The sequence below is a fragment of the Heloderma suspectum genome, chromosome 10, assembly GCF_057233095.1.
Source record: "Heloderma suspectum isolate Gila_16-S chromosome 10, 16-S_ref, whole genome shotgun sequence".
NCBI lineage: Eukaryota > Metazoa > Chordata > Lepidosauria > Squamata > Helodermatidae > Heloderma > Heloderma suspectum.
The window spans coordinates 12,542,730-12,564,911 of record NC_139467.1 but is presented as its reverse complement, the minus strand read 5'-3'; the positions used below and the strand labels follow the sequence as shown (position 1 = coordinate 12,564,911).

The 22,182-nt window shown below is 47.8% G+C and overlaps 1 protein-coding gene across 2 annotated transcripts; it reads left to right on the top strand.

Annotated features, from left to right (window-relative positions):
- Window positions 1-2,526: 2,526 nt before the first annotated feature.
- Window positions 2,527-16,014, top strand: LOC146337716 (uncharacterized). Of its 2 annotated transcripts, none has more exons than XR_014785061.1 (3): window positions 2,527-2,646; window positions 4,665-4,790; window positions 5,755-6,869. XR_014785061.1 is itself a non-coding variant. In XM_084815174.1 (3 exons), exons 1-3 carry the CDS (start codon window positions 2,598-2,600, stop codon window positions 15,748-15,750), a joined length of 345 nt encoding a protein of 114 aa, XP_084671300.1. In that variant the 5' UTR covers window positions 2,532-2,597; the 3' UTR covers window positions 15,751-16,014. The 2 variants fall into 2 exon arrangements, 1 of the variants encoding a protein (XP_084671300.1); XM_084815174.1 differs by lacking the exon at window positions 5,755-6,869 and adding an exon at window positions 15,581-16,014 and having other exon boundaries at window positions 2,532-2,646.
- The last annotated feature ends 6,168 nt before the right edge of the window (window positions 16,015-22,182 follow it).

Genomic DNA, 22,182 nt, shown 5'->3' with positions numbered 1-22,182 from the left:
ACAGCGGACGCAAATGGCAGCAGCTACGGCGGCCACCATTTGCATTCCCTGTTTATTTTGCCATTTTAGCCTACGTAAATATTTTTTACATAGGGAACGCAAATGGCGGCCACTACGCTATTTGCGTTCCTTTTTTTTTTTTTTTGCCTTAATAGCCTACGGAAATATTTATGTAGGCTATAATGGCAAAAAACAGGGAACGCAAACGGCGGCCGCCATAGCCACCGCCATTTGTGTCAGCTGTTTTTTTTTGGGGGGGGGGTTGCCATGATAAGCTACGTAAATACTTACGTAGCCTATCACGGCCTCCACAGGGAGGCAAATGGTATCCCTGTGTTAGCCATGATAGGCTAGACAGATAATTATTTACGTAGCCTATCACGGGTATAATGAGGAAGCGAATGGCGGCCGCAGACGTGGCTGCCATTCCCAAAGCAGCGCAAACGGCAGCAGGTAAGTGCTCCGTTTCGCGCGCCTTATGTGGGGTGGGGGGGCGAGGGGCTTCATCTCGCCATGGATTTCAGGGGGTCGAATGCACTGGCATTCGGCCTCACCGAGATCCATGGCAGAATTCTCTGACATCCCTACACTCAAACCTTCTCTACCACTGAGTCATTCAAACAAACACAGGCCCTCCACGTGCCTCCCCGCCCCCAAATCGCCTTTGGGATGAATAGGATCAATCTTCCTGATCAGGAATTAATTCTAGACAGGTTTCAGCCCCAGAGCTTTCATGCGGGAATTGAGCTCCCTGTCGCTTTAGCAGCTCCAGCACAAATGCAGCACGTACAGCCTGTCACCGATATGAAGGCAGGGTGACAGAGGAAGCCCCGCCTCTTGAATATCGGCCCCTCATTCAGTCACAAAGGCCCCTTAAGGGAGCGGGAGGGAATGTGGGACTCCGCTTGGCATGGATCAGGAGGGTGATCTGTGCGGGGTTCTGTGGGTAGGAGGCAGACCATCGCATGCAGCATCTCACTTCCTCTTCATTTATTAATCTATGTATGACGTTTATATCCTGCCTTTTTTCCACCTTGAGGAACCCAAGGAGGCATGCATAGTCATCCTCCTCCTCCTCCTCCTCCAGTTTATCCTCACCACAACAACCCTGTGAGGTGGGTTGGGCTGAGAGTCTGTGACTGGCCCGAAGTCCCCCAGTGAGCTTCCATGGCTGAGTGGGGACTAGAACCTGGATCTCCTGACTCCCAGTCCAACACTCTCGCAACGACTCCATGCTGGTTCTCATCAAACGTCTCCAGGAAACATAGGCCCTGAGATATGCTGTCGCAAAAAATAGTGGTAATAGTAGAAGCGATGGTGGTGGTGGTGGTGATGATGATGATGCTTTAGTCTTACCCTACCACAGCCAAAATGTGAGTGAGCCTGTGATCTACACAATGCTGAGTAGGTCACAGGCGGAGTACGTTTTTCGGTGGCCTTCAGGCAATCCCAAAGGCTGCCAATGGCCAGGGGTAAAGTTGTGAGGGGCACGAATGCTTCACTTAGGTTCCTCTGGGGGCAGACAATGGGGATATCAAAGGAATGGAAGAGACCGGATGGCATTTTGTCAAGAGGGTGAGAATCTTCACCAAGGAAATAATGTGTCAAAAAACGACAAAGACACATTTGGATCAGCCTGGGTCACAGAGACAAGGTGCGGCTGATCAGAGGGGAAGAGACGCCACCGGGGCTGCTTCTCCCCACCCTGTGCTTGCCACTTGCATGTCTGCCCTGTCCCAAATTACCCGCACCGTGGCTCAGGTGGTCTTGTCTCCTGACCCCGGGAAGGTGCCTGGCTGGGGTGGGTTCTAAACCACCCCACAAGTCAGGGCATCCTGTAGGGGCTATGGGGTGGTTTAGTAGGCACTCTGCTGTGCACCCCACCAGGTTCAGAGGAGACAGCAATTAGGGAAATCAGGGCTACAAGGAAATGGCGGCTGCAGAAGCGGCATGGGGAAAAGAAGCCAGGGTGGCTTCATTTCCCCCACTTGTCATCCAAACTTGGCCATTGGGAAGACACAGGCAAAGGGAAGAGCAACCAGCTCAGCAGGAAAGACAGAGAGAGCAGTGACATTCGGCAGGCTTCTTTTGAAGGGCAGCAGAGGTTTCTTGACTTAATTCCAGACTGACCCCACTCAGTAGCAAGCACTTCCGAAACAAGTATCAGGGTGCCAGACTGCCAGGAAGAAGAAATCATGTGCCATGCCATTGAAGCCCTCTGGAGATGATTTCCCACATCCAGAGTGGTGAAACAGGTTCTGTGCTCAGATGGAGGCACGATCTGTCAACATCTGTCAACATTACATCAAAACCAAGTGAAAAACAACCTTCACTTCTAAGACTGAGGTGTGAATTCTTATATAAGATGATGGCAGTTCAACTTCTGGCAAAAGGCACATTTAGAGTTCTGTCATGCATTCCACAAAACCGGTTGTTCCCAGCTTTTGATCCTAGGCTGCTCTCCTGGGCATATATATATATATATATATATATATATATATATATATATATACCCCCAATGACCCCCTTCTTACATCAGTTGTCTTCACTGCTCCAGCTCCACTCCATGGCCGCCTGTGTATCAATCTTCTATCAGGATGAAGGCACTCCTGAGCACCAGCCTCCTCCTGGTCTTGCTTTCTCCAGGTGACTGTGAACCAGAACTCCTGGATTCTTTTGTTTGTTTCTGGGAATGGAAAGATGCAGATGGCTACTACTGCTAATGCTAATACTAGAACTTCTGGTGTTCTTGAAGCCAGCAGTGGGGGAACTGGGAAAGTAAGCTCTTCTTCCCAGTGGAAACTGGAAGAGGAGTAGGCAGCAGTTTGAAGGCAGGGAGCCAAGAATAGTGGGTTGGATATGGAGCTGGGAAAAGGACTCAGGAGGAGGACTTTGGAAGGGAGAACAGAGTGGAGAGCTCTCTAGAGCAGGAGAGGGAGATGCACACAATCCATGAGTTACTTGCAAAAGTAAGGTAAAGAATTGCATTTTCAAGCCAGCATCAGCACTAGACGACTGGGGGCTCAGTATCATAGATGGCATTAAACTGCACCATCCCTCTGATGAAGTCATCTGTTGCTTCTCAAGGGTCAGGTATAATACTCCAGTGACTTACGAGCAAAAGAATTAGAACACAGAACTCCACAGAATCTTAATGCAGTCTAGGCATTTTGAGTAGGGAAGATGTACTTAAGACCAAGAGAGTAGAGCCTCTCCAAATTACAGAATTCAACTGGCTTTACATTCTTCCCAGGAAAACCTGAGTATGGAAAAGCTGGAGGAGTCGATGACCGCTAACACAGAATGCTCAGACTTTGCACCAGACTGCAATTCCCAGGATGCTTTAGAGGGAGCCTTGATCAGTAAACTGCCATGAAGCCAATGCAATTTATGGTATAAATACTCCTTGAGAGATGATGAATTTCAACATTCCTCTTCAGGCACAGACCTGCCACTTATCTGTGTCCACTCTTCTGAAATCTGTTGATCAATTCCCCATCAAGAGGAATATCGAGTATGAATGGTGGTAGATATAAATGTCCTAAATGTCCCCTTATACAAATCTATGTGTGACCACACTTAGAGTATTGTGTACAATTCTGGTCACCGCACCTAAAAAAGGACATTATACAGGTGGAGAAAGTGCAGAAAAGGGCAATGAAAATTACCAAGGGGCTGGAGCAACTCCCCTATGAGGAAAGGTTGCAACAGCAGGGATTGTTTTGCTTGGGAAAAGAAGGGGCAAAAGGAGAGACATGAGAGAGGTGTACACAATTATGCATGGTGTGGCCAATGTGGATATGGAGACATTTTTCTCCCTCTCTCTCAAAATACTAGATCCCAGAATGATCCCAGGAAGCTGATTGTTGGGAGATTCAGGACAGATAAAAGGAAGTTCTTCTTCACACAGCGTATTATTAAACTATGGAATTCACCTCTACAAGATGCAGGGATGGCCACTGCTTTGGATGGCGTTCAAAGGGGATTGGGAGGACAAACCTACCAACGGCTACTGGTGCTTCTGGCTAAATGCGACCTCCATTATCTGAGGCAGTATGTCTATGTGCACCAGCTGCTGGGGAACGTGGGCAGGAGGGTACTGTTGTATTCATGTCCTGCTTGTGGGTCTCTGTGGGAAGCTGGTTTCACAGTGTGAACAGATGCTGGATGAGATGGACCCTTGGTCTGATCCAGCATGGCTAATTTGGTATGAAATTGCACTTTTCTTACCATGAACAATTTTAGGTCACAGTCACCGAGTCATTTGAAGAACTCTTCTTCTTAAGGTGACCTGGCTGCAAGCAATGCCACTTTCCATCTGTATTGTAATGGGATATGTTATTGCTAAAGATCTGTTAAATAACCTTGCTTTGGTATTTGCAAAAAGATGAAAACAGAACTTATGGGATATGGATTTAACTGTATGAAAAGTAGAAAACAGGGTTTTGTATCACACTGAAAAACAAAAACATTCATAACCCTTCCAAAGGACGTTAGCCTACATTCCAAAACACACTTCATAGGGAGTAATCAGTGGAATAACTATGGGTATATTTGCTGAGAAAAGGAAAGAAAGAAGAGGAAAGAAATGCTGGTTTATTTGTGAAGATTTGTGAAGTGTATAAGTAGCACTGAGGTTTTACAATCCTTTTTCCTCTCTGCAGTGGTACCTTTGAGATGCCTAACATGTTTAGAGGATGGAGGAAAATGTACAGATGAAGGTGTGAAGACGGAGGTGTGCAAAGAGGGTAAAGATGCCTGCCTTGCCATGGTTGCTAATTACACAATAAGTGAGTGAGAATTACGTTGTCCATTTGATTTGCACATTTGGTCTCTGGAACATACAGGAATGACTGACATATGTCAGTGGGGAATCCCTATGAAAACCAGAGCTCTCCGAAAGACCTATCAGTAAAGTTGAAAGAAAGAAAGAAAGAAAGAAAGAAAGAAAGAAAGTTCTAGGTGGACGCTCTTCACTCATCCACTAGGTGAGGGCGCAGTACTATCAGGACAGTCGACAGTCTCCCAAGTCGTAGGCTGGCGACTATCCAGTGCAGGTTGGGCAGAACTCGGACGGGATTCTCTCCTCTGCAATCCACCCACCCTGCATTCTTGTCAGTAGTACATGCAATTTTGGAAGTCCACCCGGGGCTTCAGAGAGGGGGTGGGAAGGGGCCTGGAGACCCCATAGGAAGCCGCCTAAAGGGGCTTCCACTGTCTCCTCTGCTCACCTCTCCGGACCCAGGAATGCCCATTTTTTGCCCACTCCATGCTCCGTTTCACGAGCACAGGGAGGTAGCCATGACAGTTCTCTCTGCATGGGCTATGAAGGGGAGGGGAGGGAACATGGTTCCCTGGCTCCGAGCTCAGAGTTCTGTCCAATGCTCAGAACCAGGAAACAGGAAAATCGGTATTATCTATAATAGAGAAACATCTAATACAATCATAGATAAACATCTACTGTAATCACTGACTAGGAACTGATGCAGATGTACTAACATTAAGTTCTTTACATTAAGAACATTAATGTTCCTGTTAATTTCTCTTCCTTGTTTCAAGTTTCTGGGGATCACTCTTTAGCCCTGTTCAAACGCACATTGGGGAAGGGCGGTTAGCCCAACCATGGTGTATGGTTAGCCTAACCACTTCTAACCAGTGCAAATGCTACCATGAGTCCTACTGCTACATGTGCGGGTAACCACGTTCCGAAACATGCTTAGACTAACCATTCTCTAACCACCCTCCTTCCCAAAGGAACCTGCAGTCCTCCAGATGGGGAGCCATGCATCCCAGCAACCTTCACGCTGTCAGCCATTTTGGTGCTTGATGCTGTGGTCCATTTTGGTGCTTATGTATAATAGATAAACATCTAATATAATCACAGAAGAACATCTACTCTAATCATTGACTAGAAACTGATGCAAATGTACTAACATTAAGTTCTTTACATTAAGAACATTAACGTTCCTGTTAATTTCTCTTCCTTGTTTCAAGTTTCTGAGGATCACTCTTTAGCCCTGTTCAGACGCATGTTGGGGAAGGGCGGTTAGCCTAACCATGGTGTATGGTTAGCCTAACCACTTCTAACCAGTGCAGATGCTACCATGAGTCCTACTGCTACATGTGCGGGTAACCATGTTCCGCAACATGCTTAGACCAACCGTTCTCTAACCACCCTCCCTCCCAAAGGACCCTGCAGTCCTCTGGATGGGCGGCCATGCATCCCAGCAGCCTTTGCGCTGTCGGCCATTTTGGTGCTTGACGCTGTGGTCCATTTTGGTGCTTAGCAGGTACAACATGGCCCTTCCCTTGCTGGGAATAGATGTACTGATTGAAGTCGGCTGGATTTGGCCAGTGTAGATGGGCGACAATTTTGTTTTGGTTCATTTTATATAGGAATTCACCAAAACTTCACAAATTTCTTCACGTTCAGAATGTACAGAACATGATACTTTAAAGCATTCAAATGCATGAAGCAACAGAACTGGTGCATTTGGCCATTTGCAGAGACTGCAGTCACCCAGTGTTGCTCCGCTAGGTCTGTTCAACACAGCACCAGCTGCTCTTTGGTCAGTCCGTCTTGCGCCAAAGAACGTTCTTTTACAAAGCGAAGCCCTGTTAATTTTTTTGATAACACCTGTAAAACGCAAGACTGTGAGGATCCATATTTTGCAAAATAATGTATTTCTTTCCAGTTAGATATCCCAGACATAACCCTCCCTTCCACAAATCTCCAATCTCTCTCTTTAACGTTTAATCTCTCTCAATTTCAAGTTCACCCCTGTCACATTCTCTCTTAGTATGAAATCATCAAAAGCTTGAATACAAGGTTTGACACCACCTGGGGGAATAAATGTGCATTTAGGTTGAAAAGCAGTGTTGGAATTGTATTTCCTGATCATCTTTAAAACAATCTCTAAGATTCACGTTCCCTTAGGGATGTATGAAAGGCACTTAGCTTTCGCGGATTATGTTGATGGTGGCGGGGGAGGCGCTCCATTCCTCTCCTGCCAGAATCCTGGCCGGCCGGCTGTGCTCCGCAGGGATTCTGCAGAGACGCCGGCCGGCTCTGCCAGCAGCCGGACATCTGGCCACTGGCTAGCAGGGACGTAAATGGCGGTGGCCGTAGCCGCTGCCATTTGCGTCCCTGCAGTCAGCCGTGATAGGCTACGTAAATGTTTATGTAGCCTATCACGGCTGACTTAAAAGAAAAACAACAACAATACACGTACGCAAATGGCGGCGGCCACGGCCGCTGCCATTTGCATTCCTTATTTTGACACTTAATTGCATTCCTTATTTTGACACAGTCTACGTCAAGATTTACGTAGTTCTTAGTCTACGTCAAGATTTACCTCCGAGACTATCTCCCCAAATGGATGGAAAAATCAAACAAAAATCACACTGTTCTTCACGCCAAGGGAGGGGGAAGAAAAGGAGGGAGTAGTTGAACCATCTGAACCATCTCAACCCCTGAATTCTAAATTAGATTGGTCTATGGACTTTAAAGGAAACATGCATGGATTTAATGAGGAAGCATCCTCAGTACATCTTGCATAAGAGTTGGCACTTGCTTCCCAACGGTTAACGCTGCCGCCTGAAAAAGACCATCAATAGACTAGGGATGTTGGAGAAGTCTTCCACGGACTCCAGTGAGGCCGGATCTGGCCCCCCAGAATCTGTGGCGGAACAGCCTCGCCCCCCCGCCACCCCCTGCAATCCCCCCCGGAACGGACCTACCTGGTGGTGGTAGTGGCAGCAGCGGCGGCAGCAGCTCCGGGTTGTCTTCCAGGCTGCTGCAGCCGCAAATGGTGCCCCTCGTGGTGGCCGCCATTTGCGTCCCTGTCTTTTGCCATGATAGGCTACGTAAATAGATACATAGCCTATCACAACCTAGCGTAGGGACACAAATGGCGTCCCCTACGCAGGATGCCATTTGCGTCCACAGCAGCCCGGCAGCGGATGGGGCCCCCACTGCAGATCGACCCAGCCGGCGACTCCAGAGCGGAGCCAGCCAGGCAGGAGTCTGGGGGGGAGGAACGGATCACCTCCCCCCCCCCGTTGGGGATTCTGGGGGGAGGACCAGATCGCCTCCCCGCCCCCCCCCCGTGGAACCCAGCAGAGCCAGGTAAGTGGGGTTTCGTACACCCCTACAATTAACAAAGACAAATCTCAGAAGTGGCCTGCACTGAGGATCAAGCAAACATGAAGGACCTCCTCAGCCAAAATGATACAACAACTGGGGCTAGCCTGCCAAGTGAAGGATGGCTCTAAATGAACAAAAGTTATGGAACATATCCAAATGTTCCTATATGAATGCAACAATCTTCTAACTACACTTCTGGAAATACACAAAAGGCTGGGCTAGGGTTGCGAGGCAAGGAACTGGAGACGAAGCCCAGTAAAGGCAGAGCTCAGCTTGATAAACCAGCCGTGCAGAGCACTGAGGGAAGTGAGTGGGTGGCTAAGAGAGGGGTTAAAAAGGAGGTGGGGCAGCACCATTGCAATGACAAAACACATTCAACATTTAAGGGCTCCACAGTGTAAGAAAATGGAGTCCAACCATCTTTTTGTACTGCTCAATCAAAGCCCCGAGCAGAATAGTCCCAATCAGAAAGTAGAACTGAAATTAAAGAAGGAAGCTATAAAAAATGCAAATAATTGTCACAATGCAATACTAGACCCTGTCAAGGTAGCTGTCAAACCACTACAGCCCCCTTCATCTATACGAACAAGGACCCAAGGACCCGATACTCAGCAGCCATGCCTCCATGCTTCTCTTGGAGTAAGATCATCCCAGAAGAAGAAGACCATAAATGGTACAAACTTGAACTTCGTATTAAATCATGAAAAGCTGGTCCTGTCAAATTACCCCAAAGTTAAGGGGACCCTTACACAACATGAATGCAAACTGGACCTTTTGAAAATTCTGGATGCGACTTTCCCGGGCTTCTTTGCCACAGCAAACATAGTTCACTTGGAATATTTGTTTTATAACCACGTATCTCCCTGCACACTGGTTACCTTCTGCAGGTGGGGCAAAGCCAGACTCATCTATGACTACAGGGTGGCACTCACCAAAAGAAATATAGTAGTTTCGAGATCATTTGAAAATCAGGCACCCCCTCAGTCCTTGGGTGATTCTTCCATCTCACCCTTCATAAGCAGCTTAGCTGAGGCGGCCAACAGTTCAAAACATCTAATTGACTTCAGCTCTGTTGAAAAACTTTTGCCCCCTATTAAGATGCCAGGGACAAGAGCAAGAGGCGAACAAAGGTGTTTGGGACCAAGAACAAAAACGAAGTCCCAACACGGAGAAGGAATTTATCTGTTATAAGGAGGAGGAAATGTTAGCGGATTCCTTTTTTGCGATTCCACTAGCATCCCAAAATGAAATAGTGATGGGAATAGAGCCCCTGAAGACCCCCTTGATAAACCTGCAGGTAGAGCAAACTGGACTTATCAACACAGAGGGGGCCCTTGGGCAGCAGAGGCTGATGCTCGTGCACCTCAGGAAAAAAACTCAAAGTTTGCAGAAGGAGTGTGCCAGGATTCCCCTGGGACAAAGATATGTGCCTTAAACTGCCAGGTGACTGCAGAAATAAATCCTATAACAAACACAATTGAACAGAGTCACTCTGGGAGGGACTTAGTTACCACAACATCGAATGCTGATGCTAATCCTGTGGCCCTGAAGCCTCCTTCTTCGCTCAATACAAGGTTTTTAGATCAAGAGGAAATGGGCTCCCCGGTGAAGACAGCTGATGCTTGCCGATTATTCAGCAAACATCGTACGCCCAGTAATCTCAGGTGTGAGCAGAGTGAGTCCATCTGTCGATGCATTTAATCACCTAGAAGATGAAATAGGGGCACTAAAGCCATGTACACAAGTGAATCATAACCAGGGGAGAAATCTGGGCCAATGTGACTCACCACTGAGGCACCACAAGGATACAGCTAAAAGGGAGCCCCAGGAAGGAGCAAGATCTGGTGCTGTGGGTCAGAAAACGGTGGCACTGGAATGTTACTCCCTCACCATTCTTACCTCTTGGCTGAGTGGCTTGGGCCTAACTGATAAGCAGCCACAGAGAACAGACTTAGACAAAGATGGCATACACGCTGCAGGCCCTTGACAGACCAGATCTTTCCACACAACCCTCATTGATGAAAGGTGAATGATGGAGCATCCTTTAAGTGTCTATCATGGAATATTTCTGGCTGGAACAACAAAAAGCTGGATGTCCCATTCCAGAAGTATCTAAAACAGTTGGACAGTTTCCTTCCAGAAAATGTGGTCCCTTGGGTATATTGGAGTAACGGCTACAGAATTTATGCAGTTCCCGCAAATTTGTCCAACACCAAGGGCATTGGGGTGGATTGGCATGCTGTGTAACCAACCTGTTGCAAGTGGAAAGCTATCAAATAGGCAGCCCATGCCCCTATTCAGCTTCTGCTCTGAAAGGCGGCCAAGAAATACTTTGAAGAAAGAAATGAATGAATATCTGGGTGCAGTCATGCAGAATCTGGGCTCTAGGACCACTTGTGGTGGTCAGCTTTCAATGTAACAGCTACTGCTATTTTTTGTGGTAGGCTAGTGGCGCCCCTTCTTGAGCTCTGTACCTCTAAGCTATTGCCCCAGCTTTTGTATGGGGCAGCTGTATGGGTTTACTCACATACTGCAGAGCTGGATTCAGAACAACACAAATTCTTAACAAGAGCCCTGCGGGTCCCTAGCTTCTAAAGTGGTGGTACGCCTGAGGGTGCCTGCTGTTCAGTGAGGACTTGGGACCGAAAAGCAGCCATTTAGTCCTGGCTCAAGATAATTTCCCAACAGACCCCTCCTCTTGTCTTCATGGCGTATGAGGAAATGGGCCCAGAATCATGGGCTACTAAAACTAGTCAGTCACCTTATATCTGAATTGGGATTCTCAGTCGGTGATTTGGCTACAAAGGGCTATAATCGTGCTGGACTGGAAGTTGCAAGGCATTTAGCTGATATTGACTTCCAGGATGAGTGCTCAACTGTCATTCTAATGTATTGTATCAAAACGTCACTGTACATCCTGGGAAATGGCCCCTATGTTTGGCCTCCCCCTGCCCAAAGGACTTCAAGAGACTCTTCATCAAACGCAGTCTGAAACCTTTAGTGCTGTTGGAAGTCAAAGGGCACTGCGCTAGTCTACCAAATACAAATAGAGATTTGTAACATTTGGTCTCACAGCACAGTAGATGCGACTGTCTTTAGGACTAGACATTCTAGGGCAGAAGATACAAGAGATGGAAAAATGTGATTGTCATGGAGCTTTGCGCTGACTCTGGGGTCTGGTTTTTGCAGTGCCAACTGAGAAGAGCCTTCAACCCAATGGGATGCAATGCCCGGGCTGCTTCTCAAAAAGTTCAGATCATTGCGACACCTTGGGGGAAACCATCCAGTGCCTCGGCGTTGAGAATCAATGTGCCAAAGCTGACTTTGTCCTCACTGCATTTGAGTAGAGTTATCAATCCACTCCAGGGCATGGGGAAACCTGCACTCTTTCTCCCATTCTTCCTTTTATTTTAACTGAATCAAAGTAACACAGTAACTTTGCTTGGAATGCATGCTTATATTGCTGCTGTTATGCTCTGCACCTGATGGCAGGAAGATGATATCTCTTAGTTCTTTGGCTCTGATTGAGGTGCTGCTAGGTTGACCTCTCCCTGCTTGCCCACATTCTCAGGTTATGAGGCCCTTTGTTAAGCATTTGGCAGGAGAGTAACTGAGCTGTCAGGCATCGAGCAGCACTCTCAGAGCTCTCCCAGTGCTTTTCTTAATATTTCCAAGATTGCTCTTGGTGTGGGCTGACAGTCTGGCTGCATGAAGACCTGGGGGTAGAGTGGGGAAGCAGCTTCATGAATGACTGAAAGGCCTGTCACTCACCACAGCTGCCCTGCTTGCAGTGGGGCTCAGACAGAGCTCCAAGGCAGAGTCTGGGTCAATTCCCAAGCAAGGTCAGTAGGCAGTCAGAAGTCCAACACAGGGAGAAACAGAGAAGACCTGGGTCAGCAGGGGAATACCAGGCAGGAGTGAGGGACCTGACATCTTTCCAGCGCCTAGTGTCTGCAGAGGAAGGCACTACAGCCTGAACCTGAAAAGCTGCACAAAGAGCACACCTGCAGGCCATTAGTGCCACCTTGGAAGAGGTCTATCCACTGGCAGGGACTTTGTCTTGAGTACATCTGGACGCATGAGGAGTCCTTATTCCTCAGATGGCAGCGAATCTTTCATGTTTGCACCACCTTACCCCCACTGTCCAGGTAGGAAATTCAATACTTCAATGCCTTGCTCATGAGTACACCTTTACTTATGAGGAGTCCGCATTCTTCTGGCAGACATTCCTGCATCTGGCAGCTGGCTCAGCTTTGGCCTTTAGACACCCCCTGTCTAAAGGGGGCTAGGTGGCTGGAGGCACTCTTTCTCTAAGTCTGAGAGGAGATCACTCTGTTGTGAGGGTTGGGCTCCATGGCTGTCTCCTCTGAAGGGCCAGGACAACCCAGTCACAGGCAGCTCTTCTGTCCTCTAGAGGGACTATGAGAACAGTGCACTGACCAGCCCTGAGGAATGTCTCCAGTTGTATCTACACCCTCAGGCAAGACACACTCATTGTTTTATAATTGTGGTTGTTCAGTCGTTCAGTCATGTCCAACTCTTCGTGACCCCATGGACCAGAGCACGCCAGGCCTTCCTGTCCTCCGCTCTCTCCCGCAGTGTGCTCAAGTTTATATTCATTGCATCAGTGATGCTATCTAGCCATCTCATCCTTTGCTGTCCCCTTCTCCTTTTGCCTTCAATCTTTCCTAGCATCAGGGTCTTTTCCAATGACTTCTCTCCTCGCATTAGGTGGCCAAAATATTTGAGCTTCAGCTTCAGTATCTGTCCTTCCAATGAGCTGTCAGGGTTGATTTCCTTTAGGATGGACTGATTGGACGTCCTTGCAGTCCAGGGGACACATAAGAGTCTTCTCCAGCACCACAGTTCAAAAGCATCAATTCTTCAGCGCTCAGCCTTCCTTATAGTCCAGCTCTCACAGCCATATGTTGCTACTGGGAAAACCATAGCTTTGATTATACGAATCTTTGTCGGCAAGGTGATGTCTCTGCTTCTTATTATGCTGTCTCGGTTTGCCATAGCTTTCCTCCCAAGGAGCAAGCGTCTTTTAATTTCATGGCTACTGTCACCGTCTGCCGTGATCTTGGAGCCCAAGAAAATAAAATTTGTCACTGCTTCCACTTCTTCCCCTTCTATATGCCAGGAAGTGATAGGGCCAGATGCCATGATCTTCGTTTTTTTAATGTTGAGTTTCAAACCAGCTTTTGCACTCTCCACTTTCACCCTCCACAAGAGGCTCTTTAGATCCTCTTCGCTTTCTGCCATTAGAGTGGTATCATCTGCGTATCTGAGGTTGTTGATAATTCTCCCGTCAATCTTAATTCCGACCTGTGTGATTCATCCAACCCCGCATTTCTCATGATGTACTCTGCATATAAATTAAATAAGCAGGGTGACAATATGCAGCCTTGTCATTCTCCTTTCGCAATTTTGAACCAATCGGTTGTTCCATGTCCGGTTCTTACTGTTGCTTCTTGACCCTCGTACAGGTTTCTCAGGAGACAGGTAAGGTGGTGTGGTACTCCCATCTCTTTCAGAATTTGCCACAGTTTGTTGTGATCCACACAATCAAAGGCTTTAGCGTAGTCAATGAAGCAGAAATAGACACTTTTCTGGAATTCTCTTGCTTTCTCCATGATCCAGCGAAAGCTGGTGATTTGATCTCTAGTTCTTATGCCTCTTCGAAACCCAGCTTGTACTTCCGGTAGTTCTCGGTTCACATGCTGCTGAAGCCTAGCTTGTAGGATTTTGAGCATCACCTTGCTGGCATGTGAAATGAGCACAACTGTACGGTAGTTTGAACATTCTTTGGCATTGCCCTTCTTTGGACTTGGAATGTAAACTGACCTTTTCCAGTCTTGTGGGCACTGTTGAATGTTCCAAATTTGTTGGCATATTGAGTGCAGCACATCAACAGCATCATCTTTTAGGATCTTAAATAGCTCAGCTGGAATACTGTCATCTCCACTAGCTTTGTTGTTAGTAATGCTTCCTAAGGCCCACTTGACTTCACTCTCTAGGATGTCCAGCTCAAGTTCAGTGAGCGCACTATCATGGCTATCATTGACATTCAGATCTTTCCTGTATAGTTCTTCTATATATTCTTTCCACCTCTTCTTAATCTCATCTGCTTCTGTTAGGTCCCTGCCTTCTTTGTCCTTTATCATGCTCATCTTTGCACAAAACGTTCCCTTGAGATCTCCGATTTTCTTGAAGAGATCTCTAGTCTTTCCCATTCAGTTGTTTTCCTCGATTTCTTTGCATTGTTCACTTAAGAAGGCCTTCTTGTCTCTCCTTGCTATTCTCTGGAACTCTGCATTCAGTTGGGGATATCTTCCCCTTTCTCCCTTGCTTTTTGCTTCCCTTCTTTCCTCAGCTACTTGTAAAGCCTCATCAGACAGCCAATTTGCTTTCTTGCATTTCTTTTTCTTTGGGATGGATTTCGTTGCTGCCTCCTGAACAATGTGACGGACCTCCGTCCATAGTTCCTCAGGCACTCTGTCTATCAGGTCTAATCCCTGAAATCTATTCCTCACCTCCACTGTATATTCATAAGGGATATGATTGAGGTCATACCTGAATAGTTTAGTGGTTTTCCCTACGTTCTTCAATTTAAGCCAAAATTTTGCAAGAAGCAGCTCATGATCTGAGCCACAGTCAGCTCCAGGTCTTATTTTTACTGACTGTATAGAGCTTCTCCATCTTTGGCTGCAAAGGACATAATCAATCTGATTTCGATATTGACCATCTGGTGATGTCCATGTGTAGAGTCGTCTCTTGTGCTGTTGGAAAAGAGTGTTTGCTATGATCAGCGTGTTCTCTTGGCAAAACTCTATTAGCTTTTGTCCTGTTTCATTTTGTACACCAAGGCCATGCCTGCCTGTTATCCCAGTGATTTCTTGACTTCCTACTTTAGCATTCCAATCCCCTATGATGAAGAGGACATCTTTTTTTGGTGGTAGTTCTAGAAGGTGTTGTAGGTCTTCATAGAACCGATCAACCTCAGCTTCTTCGGCATCAGTGGTTGGGGCATAGACTTGAATTACTGTGATGTTGAATGGTTTGCCTTGGATTCGTACTGAGATCATTCTATCGTTTTTAAGATTGTACCCCAGTACTGCTTTTCCCACCCTTTTGTTGACTATGAGTGCTACTCCATTTCTTCTAAGGGATTCTTGCCCACAGTAGTAGATATGATGGTCACCTGAATTAAATTCACCCATGCCTGTCCATTTTAGTTGGCTGATTCCCAAGATGTTGATGTTCAATCTTGCCATCTCATGTTTGACCACCTCCAGCTTACCTTGATTCATTGATCTGACATTCCAGGTTCCTAAACAATATTGTTCTTTACAGCATTGGACTTCCTATCCTTTTTTCTATAATACCTACAATATAAACTTCTCATATGCTTATTCTTTTTCCCTCTCCCAGTTGGATTACCCAGTGAAACTTTTGCTGTCCAAGCTTGTGTAAACGAGGAGGCCTGTACCTACCCCACTGGAAACACGGCAGTAGCAAACGGATTGTTGAAGTTTGATCTCCACAATATGGAATGCCAAGCTGCCAAGGGATCATCCAAGCAGCCTGAAGCTGAGGTGTAGATGGAAGAGAGCAATCACCTCCTCCCTGCATATTCCACCATTTGCAAAAGTGGGGAGACATCTGGGGCCCTAGAGGTGAGGGCAATGAGAGTCTGGGACTCAGGATTTGGTGGTTTAATCCTAAGAGACTGGGTGGGTTCCAGGAGACCAGATAAAGGGAGGGGGGTGTTAGATGTGTTTCCTTTGGCCTCAAGCTGAAGCACGGTATCATGTATGTGTTAATTTACACCGAGTCAAGAACATTCAAAATAAATTCATATGGCAAATAAAAACTGTGTCTTGCATATTTTCCCATGAATCTTTGTTGAGGTGTGAAGGTGTTGGGCTTTCAAGATGCCATCTTTGGGTCTGACTTTGTGCAGGAAGAAAGTCTCACTGACCAAACATGCTTGAGTCTCTTGACTCTTCCTCCATAGAAAATGGGATTGTGTCTTTGCACAAGTTCACCTTCCCCCTCTCTTGAGCTCGGGTTTCCAGCATTCATTTTCATGGGCACTCATGGAAGGTTGTTTTTCCATCCATAGTAGTGAACTAAAACAGGACACCGGAAAATGCCTGCTCAGACCCCTAACAAAATGCCCAACTCTCTGCATGATTACTCAAAAGCAAACATGCAGCAGATGGTTGCTTTGGGAAAAATGGGAGTTCTCTTGCATCTCTATAGTCCAAATGTAAGTACACAAAGCTGCCAAAATTACAAGAATTCTGGATATAGAATCCATTTAGTTGCTTTGAGATGACGTGGTGCTCAAGAGTGTTCAGGGGTATTTCATTGGGCGATGTGCTGCGGGTTGCTGCTGCGTTCGGAGGTCGTTCAGGTCACTTGATGCCCTAAAGTGCTCTTTTGCTTCTCCATTGCTCTCTTAGGACGCTACTGTGTTGTTGTGCTTCTTTGATGTTCTGTAGTTTCTCTGTTACGTAAAATAACTTCTCCATCTTATCACTTGATCGCAGTAACTTCTCATTGTGAGGAGGGGGAAGGAGAAAGGGGGTTAAGCAATATTGTATGTATGTATGTATGTATGTATGTATTTCTATACTGCCCAATAGCCGAAGCTCTCTGGACAGTTCACAAATATTAAAACCACAAATGCAGCATAAAACAATATAAATATAAGAAATTAAAACCACAATACAACCAGAATAAAACCTAGCAGCAATGCAAAGATTTACAATACAGATTTAAAACACAGGGCAACAAGATTAAGAAGCTAAAATGATAAAATACTGGCAGAATAAAAAGGTCTGCACTTGGCACCAGAAGGAGAACAATGTAGGTGCTAGGTGAACCTTTCTAGGGAGCTCATTCCACAGCTGGGGGGCCACAGCAGAAAAGGTCCTCCTCCTGGTAGCCACCCGCCCCACTTCCTTTGGTGGGGGCCCCAGAGAAGAACCCCTGAGGATGATCTTAGGCTCAGGGCAGGCACATATGGGAGAAGGCGATCCTTCAGATAACCCGGCCCCAAGCCGTTTCGGGCTTTGAATGTGAATACCAGCACTTTGAATTGGGCCTGGAAATGGACTGGCAGTCAGTGCAGCCAGAAAAGTACTGTCATAATGTGATTTTGTTGGCCACTCCCAGTTAACAAACTTGCTGTCTATTTTGGACTAGCTGAAGATTCTGGACTGCTTTCAAGGGCAGCCCCATGTATAACGCATTGCAGTGATCCAGGCGAGAGGTTAACAGAGCAGGGATAACTGTAGCTAGGCTATCTCTGTCCAGATAAGGGCGCAGTTGATAGATCAGCCTAAGCTGATGAAAGGCGCTCCCTGCCACTGAGTTCACCTGTGCCTCAAGTGACAGTGCTGGGGCCAAGAGCACCTGCAAACTGTGAACCTGATCCTTTAGGGGGAGTGCAACCCCCTCCAGAACAGGTTGAACATCGCCTAGCTGGGCAGACGAACCACCCACTAGCAGCACCTCTGTCTTGTCTAGATTGCATTTCAGCTTATTGGCCTCATCCAGTCCATAAGCATTCCCAGGCCCTGATTCAGAACAGCCACTGCCTCACCTGGGTTTGATGACAAAGAGAGGCAGAGCTGGGTGTCATCCGCATATTGATGGCACCTCAGCCCACACCTCTGCATAACCTCCCCCAGCAGTTTCATGTAGATGTTGAAGAGCAAAGGGGATAAAACAGCCCTGTGGAACCCCATGGCATAGTTGCCAAGGCACAGAGCAATCACCCCCCAGCACCACCTTCTGGACTCGGCCATGCAAGTAGGAACGGAACCACTGCAGTGCAGTGCCTCCAACTCCCAACCCAGACAGCCAGTCCAGAAGGATGCCTTGGTCGGTGGCACTGAAACCCACTCAGAGGTCCAGGAGAATCAGCACGGTCGCACTCACCCTAGAAATGGGACACAGAGAACAGGGAAGGTGGATCAGTGCAGAAAAGAGGAAACTGTGGCTTCTTCTCGCCACCCTGTGCATGCCACCAGGCATGCCTGTGTATGCACAGACGCCAATTCCCAAATTCCCCACACTGCAGCGCAGGGTGTCTTGTTACCCACACCCCGCAAGATGCATGGCAGGGGTGGGTTCGAGCACACCCCACAGGTCAGGGCTTGTTGCAGGGGCTACAGGGGTGGTTTAGAAGGCAGCCCCGCTGTGCACTCCACCAGGTTCAGAGGAGACAGCAACTCGCGCTCCCGCAATTGGACCAATGGGGAAATGAGGGGTGCACAAGCAGCTTATGGAGAAGGAGCCATAGTGGCTCCTTTTCCCGCTTTGATCTTCTGGACCTCTGGACCCTGGGAAGACAAAGATGAAGGGAACAGCAACCAGCTCAACAGGAAAGACAGAGAGATCAGGAGACAGCAGGGACATTCGGCAGCCTTCTTTCAAAAAGTAGAAATGCTTTCTTCACGTAATTCCAGAGTGACCCTCTCTCAGTAGCAAGCACTTCTGCAGCAGAGATCAGGGGCCAGGGGGCCAGGAAGAGAAAATCACTTGCTATACAATTAAATCACCACCTCCAGAATTATGAAACAAGTTCTATGATCAACTCGCTGCACAATCAGGCAACATCTCTCAACATTACATCAAAAACAAGTAAAAAAAAGCACCCTTCAAAGTCTGAGGTGAATTCCTACATAAGATGGCGGCACTTCTGGGAAAATGCACATTTAGTGTCCCGTCATTCATCCCACAAAACCGGTTGTTCCCGGGTGTTGCCCCTAGGCTGCTCTCCTGGGCATACATAAATACCCCCACATGACCCCCTTCTTACATCAGTTGTCTTCACTGCTCCAGCTCCGCTCCACAGCCGCCTGAGTCTCGATCTTCCCATCATGTTGAAGGCACTCCTGAGCACCGGCCTCCTCCTGGTCTTTCTTTCTCCAGGTGAGGGTGAACTGGATTCCTTTACTTGTTCCTGGGAAAGGATGCAGATGGCTGCTGCTGCTGCTGATGATGATGATAATGATAATAATAATATAACTTCTAGGGCCAGCAGTGGGGGAACTGGGAAGATAAGCTCTTATTCACAGTGGAAACTGGAAGAGGAGTAGGCAGCAGTTTGAAGGCAGGGAGCCAAGAATAGTAGGTTGGATATGGAGCTGGGAAAAGGACTCAGGAGGAGTGCTTTGGAAGGGAGTAGGGATGTACGAACCCCACTTCCCAGTCTGCTGCCGGGGTCCGCTGGGGGGGAGGTGATCCGTCCCTCCCCCCCGGAATCCTCCCCAGCCAGCTCTGCTCTGCAGCAAGGCTGCGTAGCCACCGGCTGGGGCCAGCGGTAGCCAGACTTCCAGCCGGTGCCGGGCCACTGCGGCCACAAATGGCGGCCGTCATAGTGGCCGCCATTTGCGTGCCTGCATTAGGCCATGATAGGCTACGTAAGTATTTACGTAAGTATTTACGTAGCCTATCACTCAAAAGGCAGGGATGCAAAATGTAGACTGGAGTCCATGGCGGATTTCTCCAACATCCCTAGAAGGGAGCACAGAGAGGAGGGGGGTCTAGTGCAGGAGAGAGAGATGCACTCAATCCATGAGTTACTTGCAAAAATAAGGTAAACGTTTGCATTTTCAAGCCAGCTTCAGCACTAGGCTATTAGAGGCACAATATACTAGATGGTATTAACCTGCACCATCCATCTGATGACAGCATCTGTTGCTTATCAAGGGTCAGGTATAATGCTCCAGTGAGTTACGAGTCAAGGAATTAGAATTCAGAACTCCACAGAATCGTAATGCAGTCCAGGCATTTTGAGTAGGGAAGATGCACTTAAGACCAAGAGAGTAGAGCCTCTCCAAATTACAGAATTCAACTGGCTTTACTTTCTTCCCAGGAAAACCTGGGAATGGTAGTTCTGCTGGAGGAGTTGCGAGTGCAGACGGTGTAATGAAGAGACTGACAACAAAATCTTGGATCCAAATTGGGCCACATTTATTGAAATAACTGCAAATGGGAGACATAGGATGGGCCCTGCCTGTGCCAGCAGCTAGCTTGCACCATTGGGGCGACAACATTCCCAGCCTGAGGGGTGGCGTGCCTGCATCGCCGCCCCTCTGGTCTGCCCCTCTTGAGGGAGGTAGACCTTCCCATGTCACCCCCTCCCGGAGCCGCACAGCTCCTGGGTGAGTGAGGTGAGTCGGTCTCCCAGGCAACCCTTATCCCCCTGCCAAGCCACAAAACCCGTGCAGGAGGCCTTGGCCATCGCCTGTCACCGTAAGGTGCCTCTGAATGCTCACCATCCCTAAGCTCGTTCTCCTTGGCCCGTCCTAACTGCCACAGGGAGTGACAAGCCTACTGGTTGCCAGACTCCCCCCCACCTGCGCAGAAGAACTGCCCACAGGCCCCTTTGCAGATCTGACAGAAAGATGTCATTTCCTGCGTCAGGCAGATGCACCCCCTCCTGTCTGTAGAGCTCCCTCCGAGTCCATTGAATTTCCCAATGAGTGATGACTCCATCACCGTGTCCGTGTAACCCCAAGGCAGCCTCTCTGTTGACCTTCCGCTGAGCCTTCTCTTTTCTCTTTTTTTTGAAAATACTTTTTATTTTATGTTTTGTCTTTATAAATCAAATAAATGAAATAAGCAATACCAACAATCTAATCGATAGCTACAGTTTCCCAACAATACAATATTCTTAAGAGGACACAACAATAATAGAAAGGAACAAAAGAGGGAGAGAGAGAGAAAGAAAAGAAATTATTTAAAAGAATTAATTTTAAGCTCCAGTACACACGAGCTTCAAATTCCATTCACTTAAAAATTATAACTATAACATTGGTAAAATTGCGATTCAATACAGCATGATTAATCTTCTCATGTCATCAGTCTTATAACAAGGAAGCAGGCCTACAATTCATTTCCAGTGACCATATATCCAGTCTAATAATAATAATTTTCATATGCACAGCATGTATGCACAGTATGCACAGTATGCCGGATTTTCGTATGCACAGCAGCCGAGGGCTGGGGATCGGGGAGGGGGAGTGGCTGTTATCTACCGAGAGTCCTTGGTCTTCACCAGACCCCCTCTCCGGGAGACCAAGGTTGCTGAGTGCATGTACTGGAGGTTGGGCCCGAAGGGCAGTCTGGGGATTCTGCTCGTGTACCGTCCACCCCGCTGCACGACTGACCCCCTGGCCGAAGTGCTTGAGGTGGTCTCTGATGTGCATGTACAGTCCCCTAACTTACTGGTGTTGGGGGACTTCAACATACATTCGGAGGCCATCCTCACAGGAGCACCTCGGGACTTCATGGAGACCATGGCCTCCTGGGAGCTGCACCATATTCTAACTGGGCCCACCCATGTAGCCGGTCATGCACTAGACCTTGTGTTTGTTTCTGGAGAAGCGGGGAGTGATCTGGAAGTCGGGGGTATATCCACCACCCCCTTGTCATGGTCAGATCACTATCTGGTGACGTTGGACTTCTTGGTTCCACAACCCCTCCGCAGGGGTGGAGGACCCATTAAAATGGTCCGCCCCAGGCGTCTTATGGATCCGAATGGATTCCTGAACACGCCTGGGGATTCTCTGGGGCATGCCAACAGCCACTCGGTCGAGACCCTGGTGGGTGGCTGGAATGCCGCAATCACTGGGGCATTAGATCGGGTGGCTCCGAAATGCCCTCTCCCCCTGAACAGGGCTTGGACTGCACCATGGTTCAATCCGCGGTTACGAGCTCTGAAACAGGAGGTGAGACAGCTAGATCGCCGGTGGCAGAAGTCTCGCTCCAAAGACGATCAGACACGGGCTAGAGCTGTATCTTCAGCCTATCACGTGGCGGTGAAGGCAGCAAAAAAGGAATATTATGCTGCCTCCATCGCGTCTGCAGAGTGCTGTCCCAGGAGGCTGTTCCAAGTGGTCCGGAACCTGGTCGGTCCTGTGGCTCCAGAACCACTGGAGCATTCTAAGGCCTCCTGTGAGGCTTTGGCAAGGCACTTTGCAGATAAAATTGATCAGATTAGGTGTGTTACT

Coding starts and splice junctions, on each gene's coding strand:
- LOC146337716 (XM_084815174.1), top strand. CDS start 2,598: ATGAAGGCACTCCTGAGCACCAGCCTCCTCCTGGTCTTGCTTTCTCCA. Junction 2,647..4,664: donor CCTGGTCTTGCTTTCTCCAG/GTGACTGTGAAC, acceptor TCCTCTCTGCAG/TGGTACCTTTGAGATGCCTA. Junction 4,791..15,580: donor GGTTGCTAATTACACAATAA/GTGAGTGAGAAT, acceptor TCCCTCTCCCAG/TTGGATTACCCAGTGAAACT.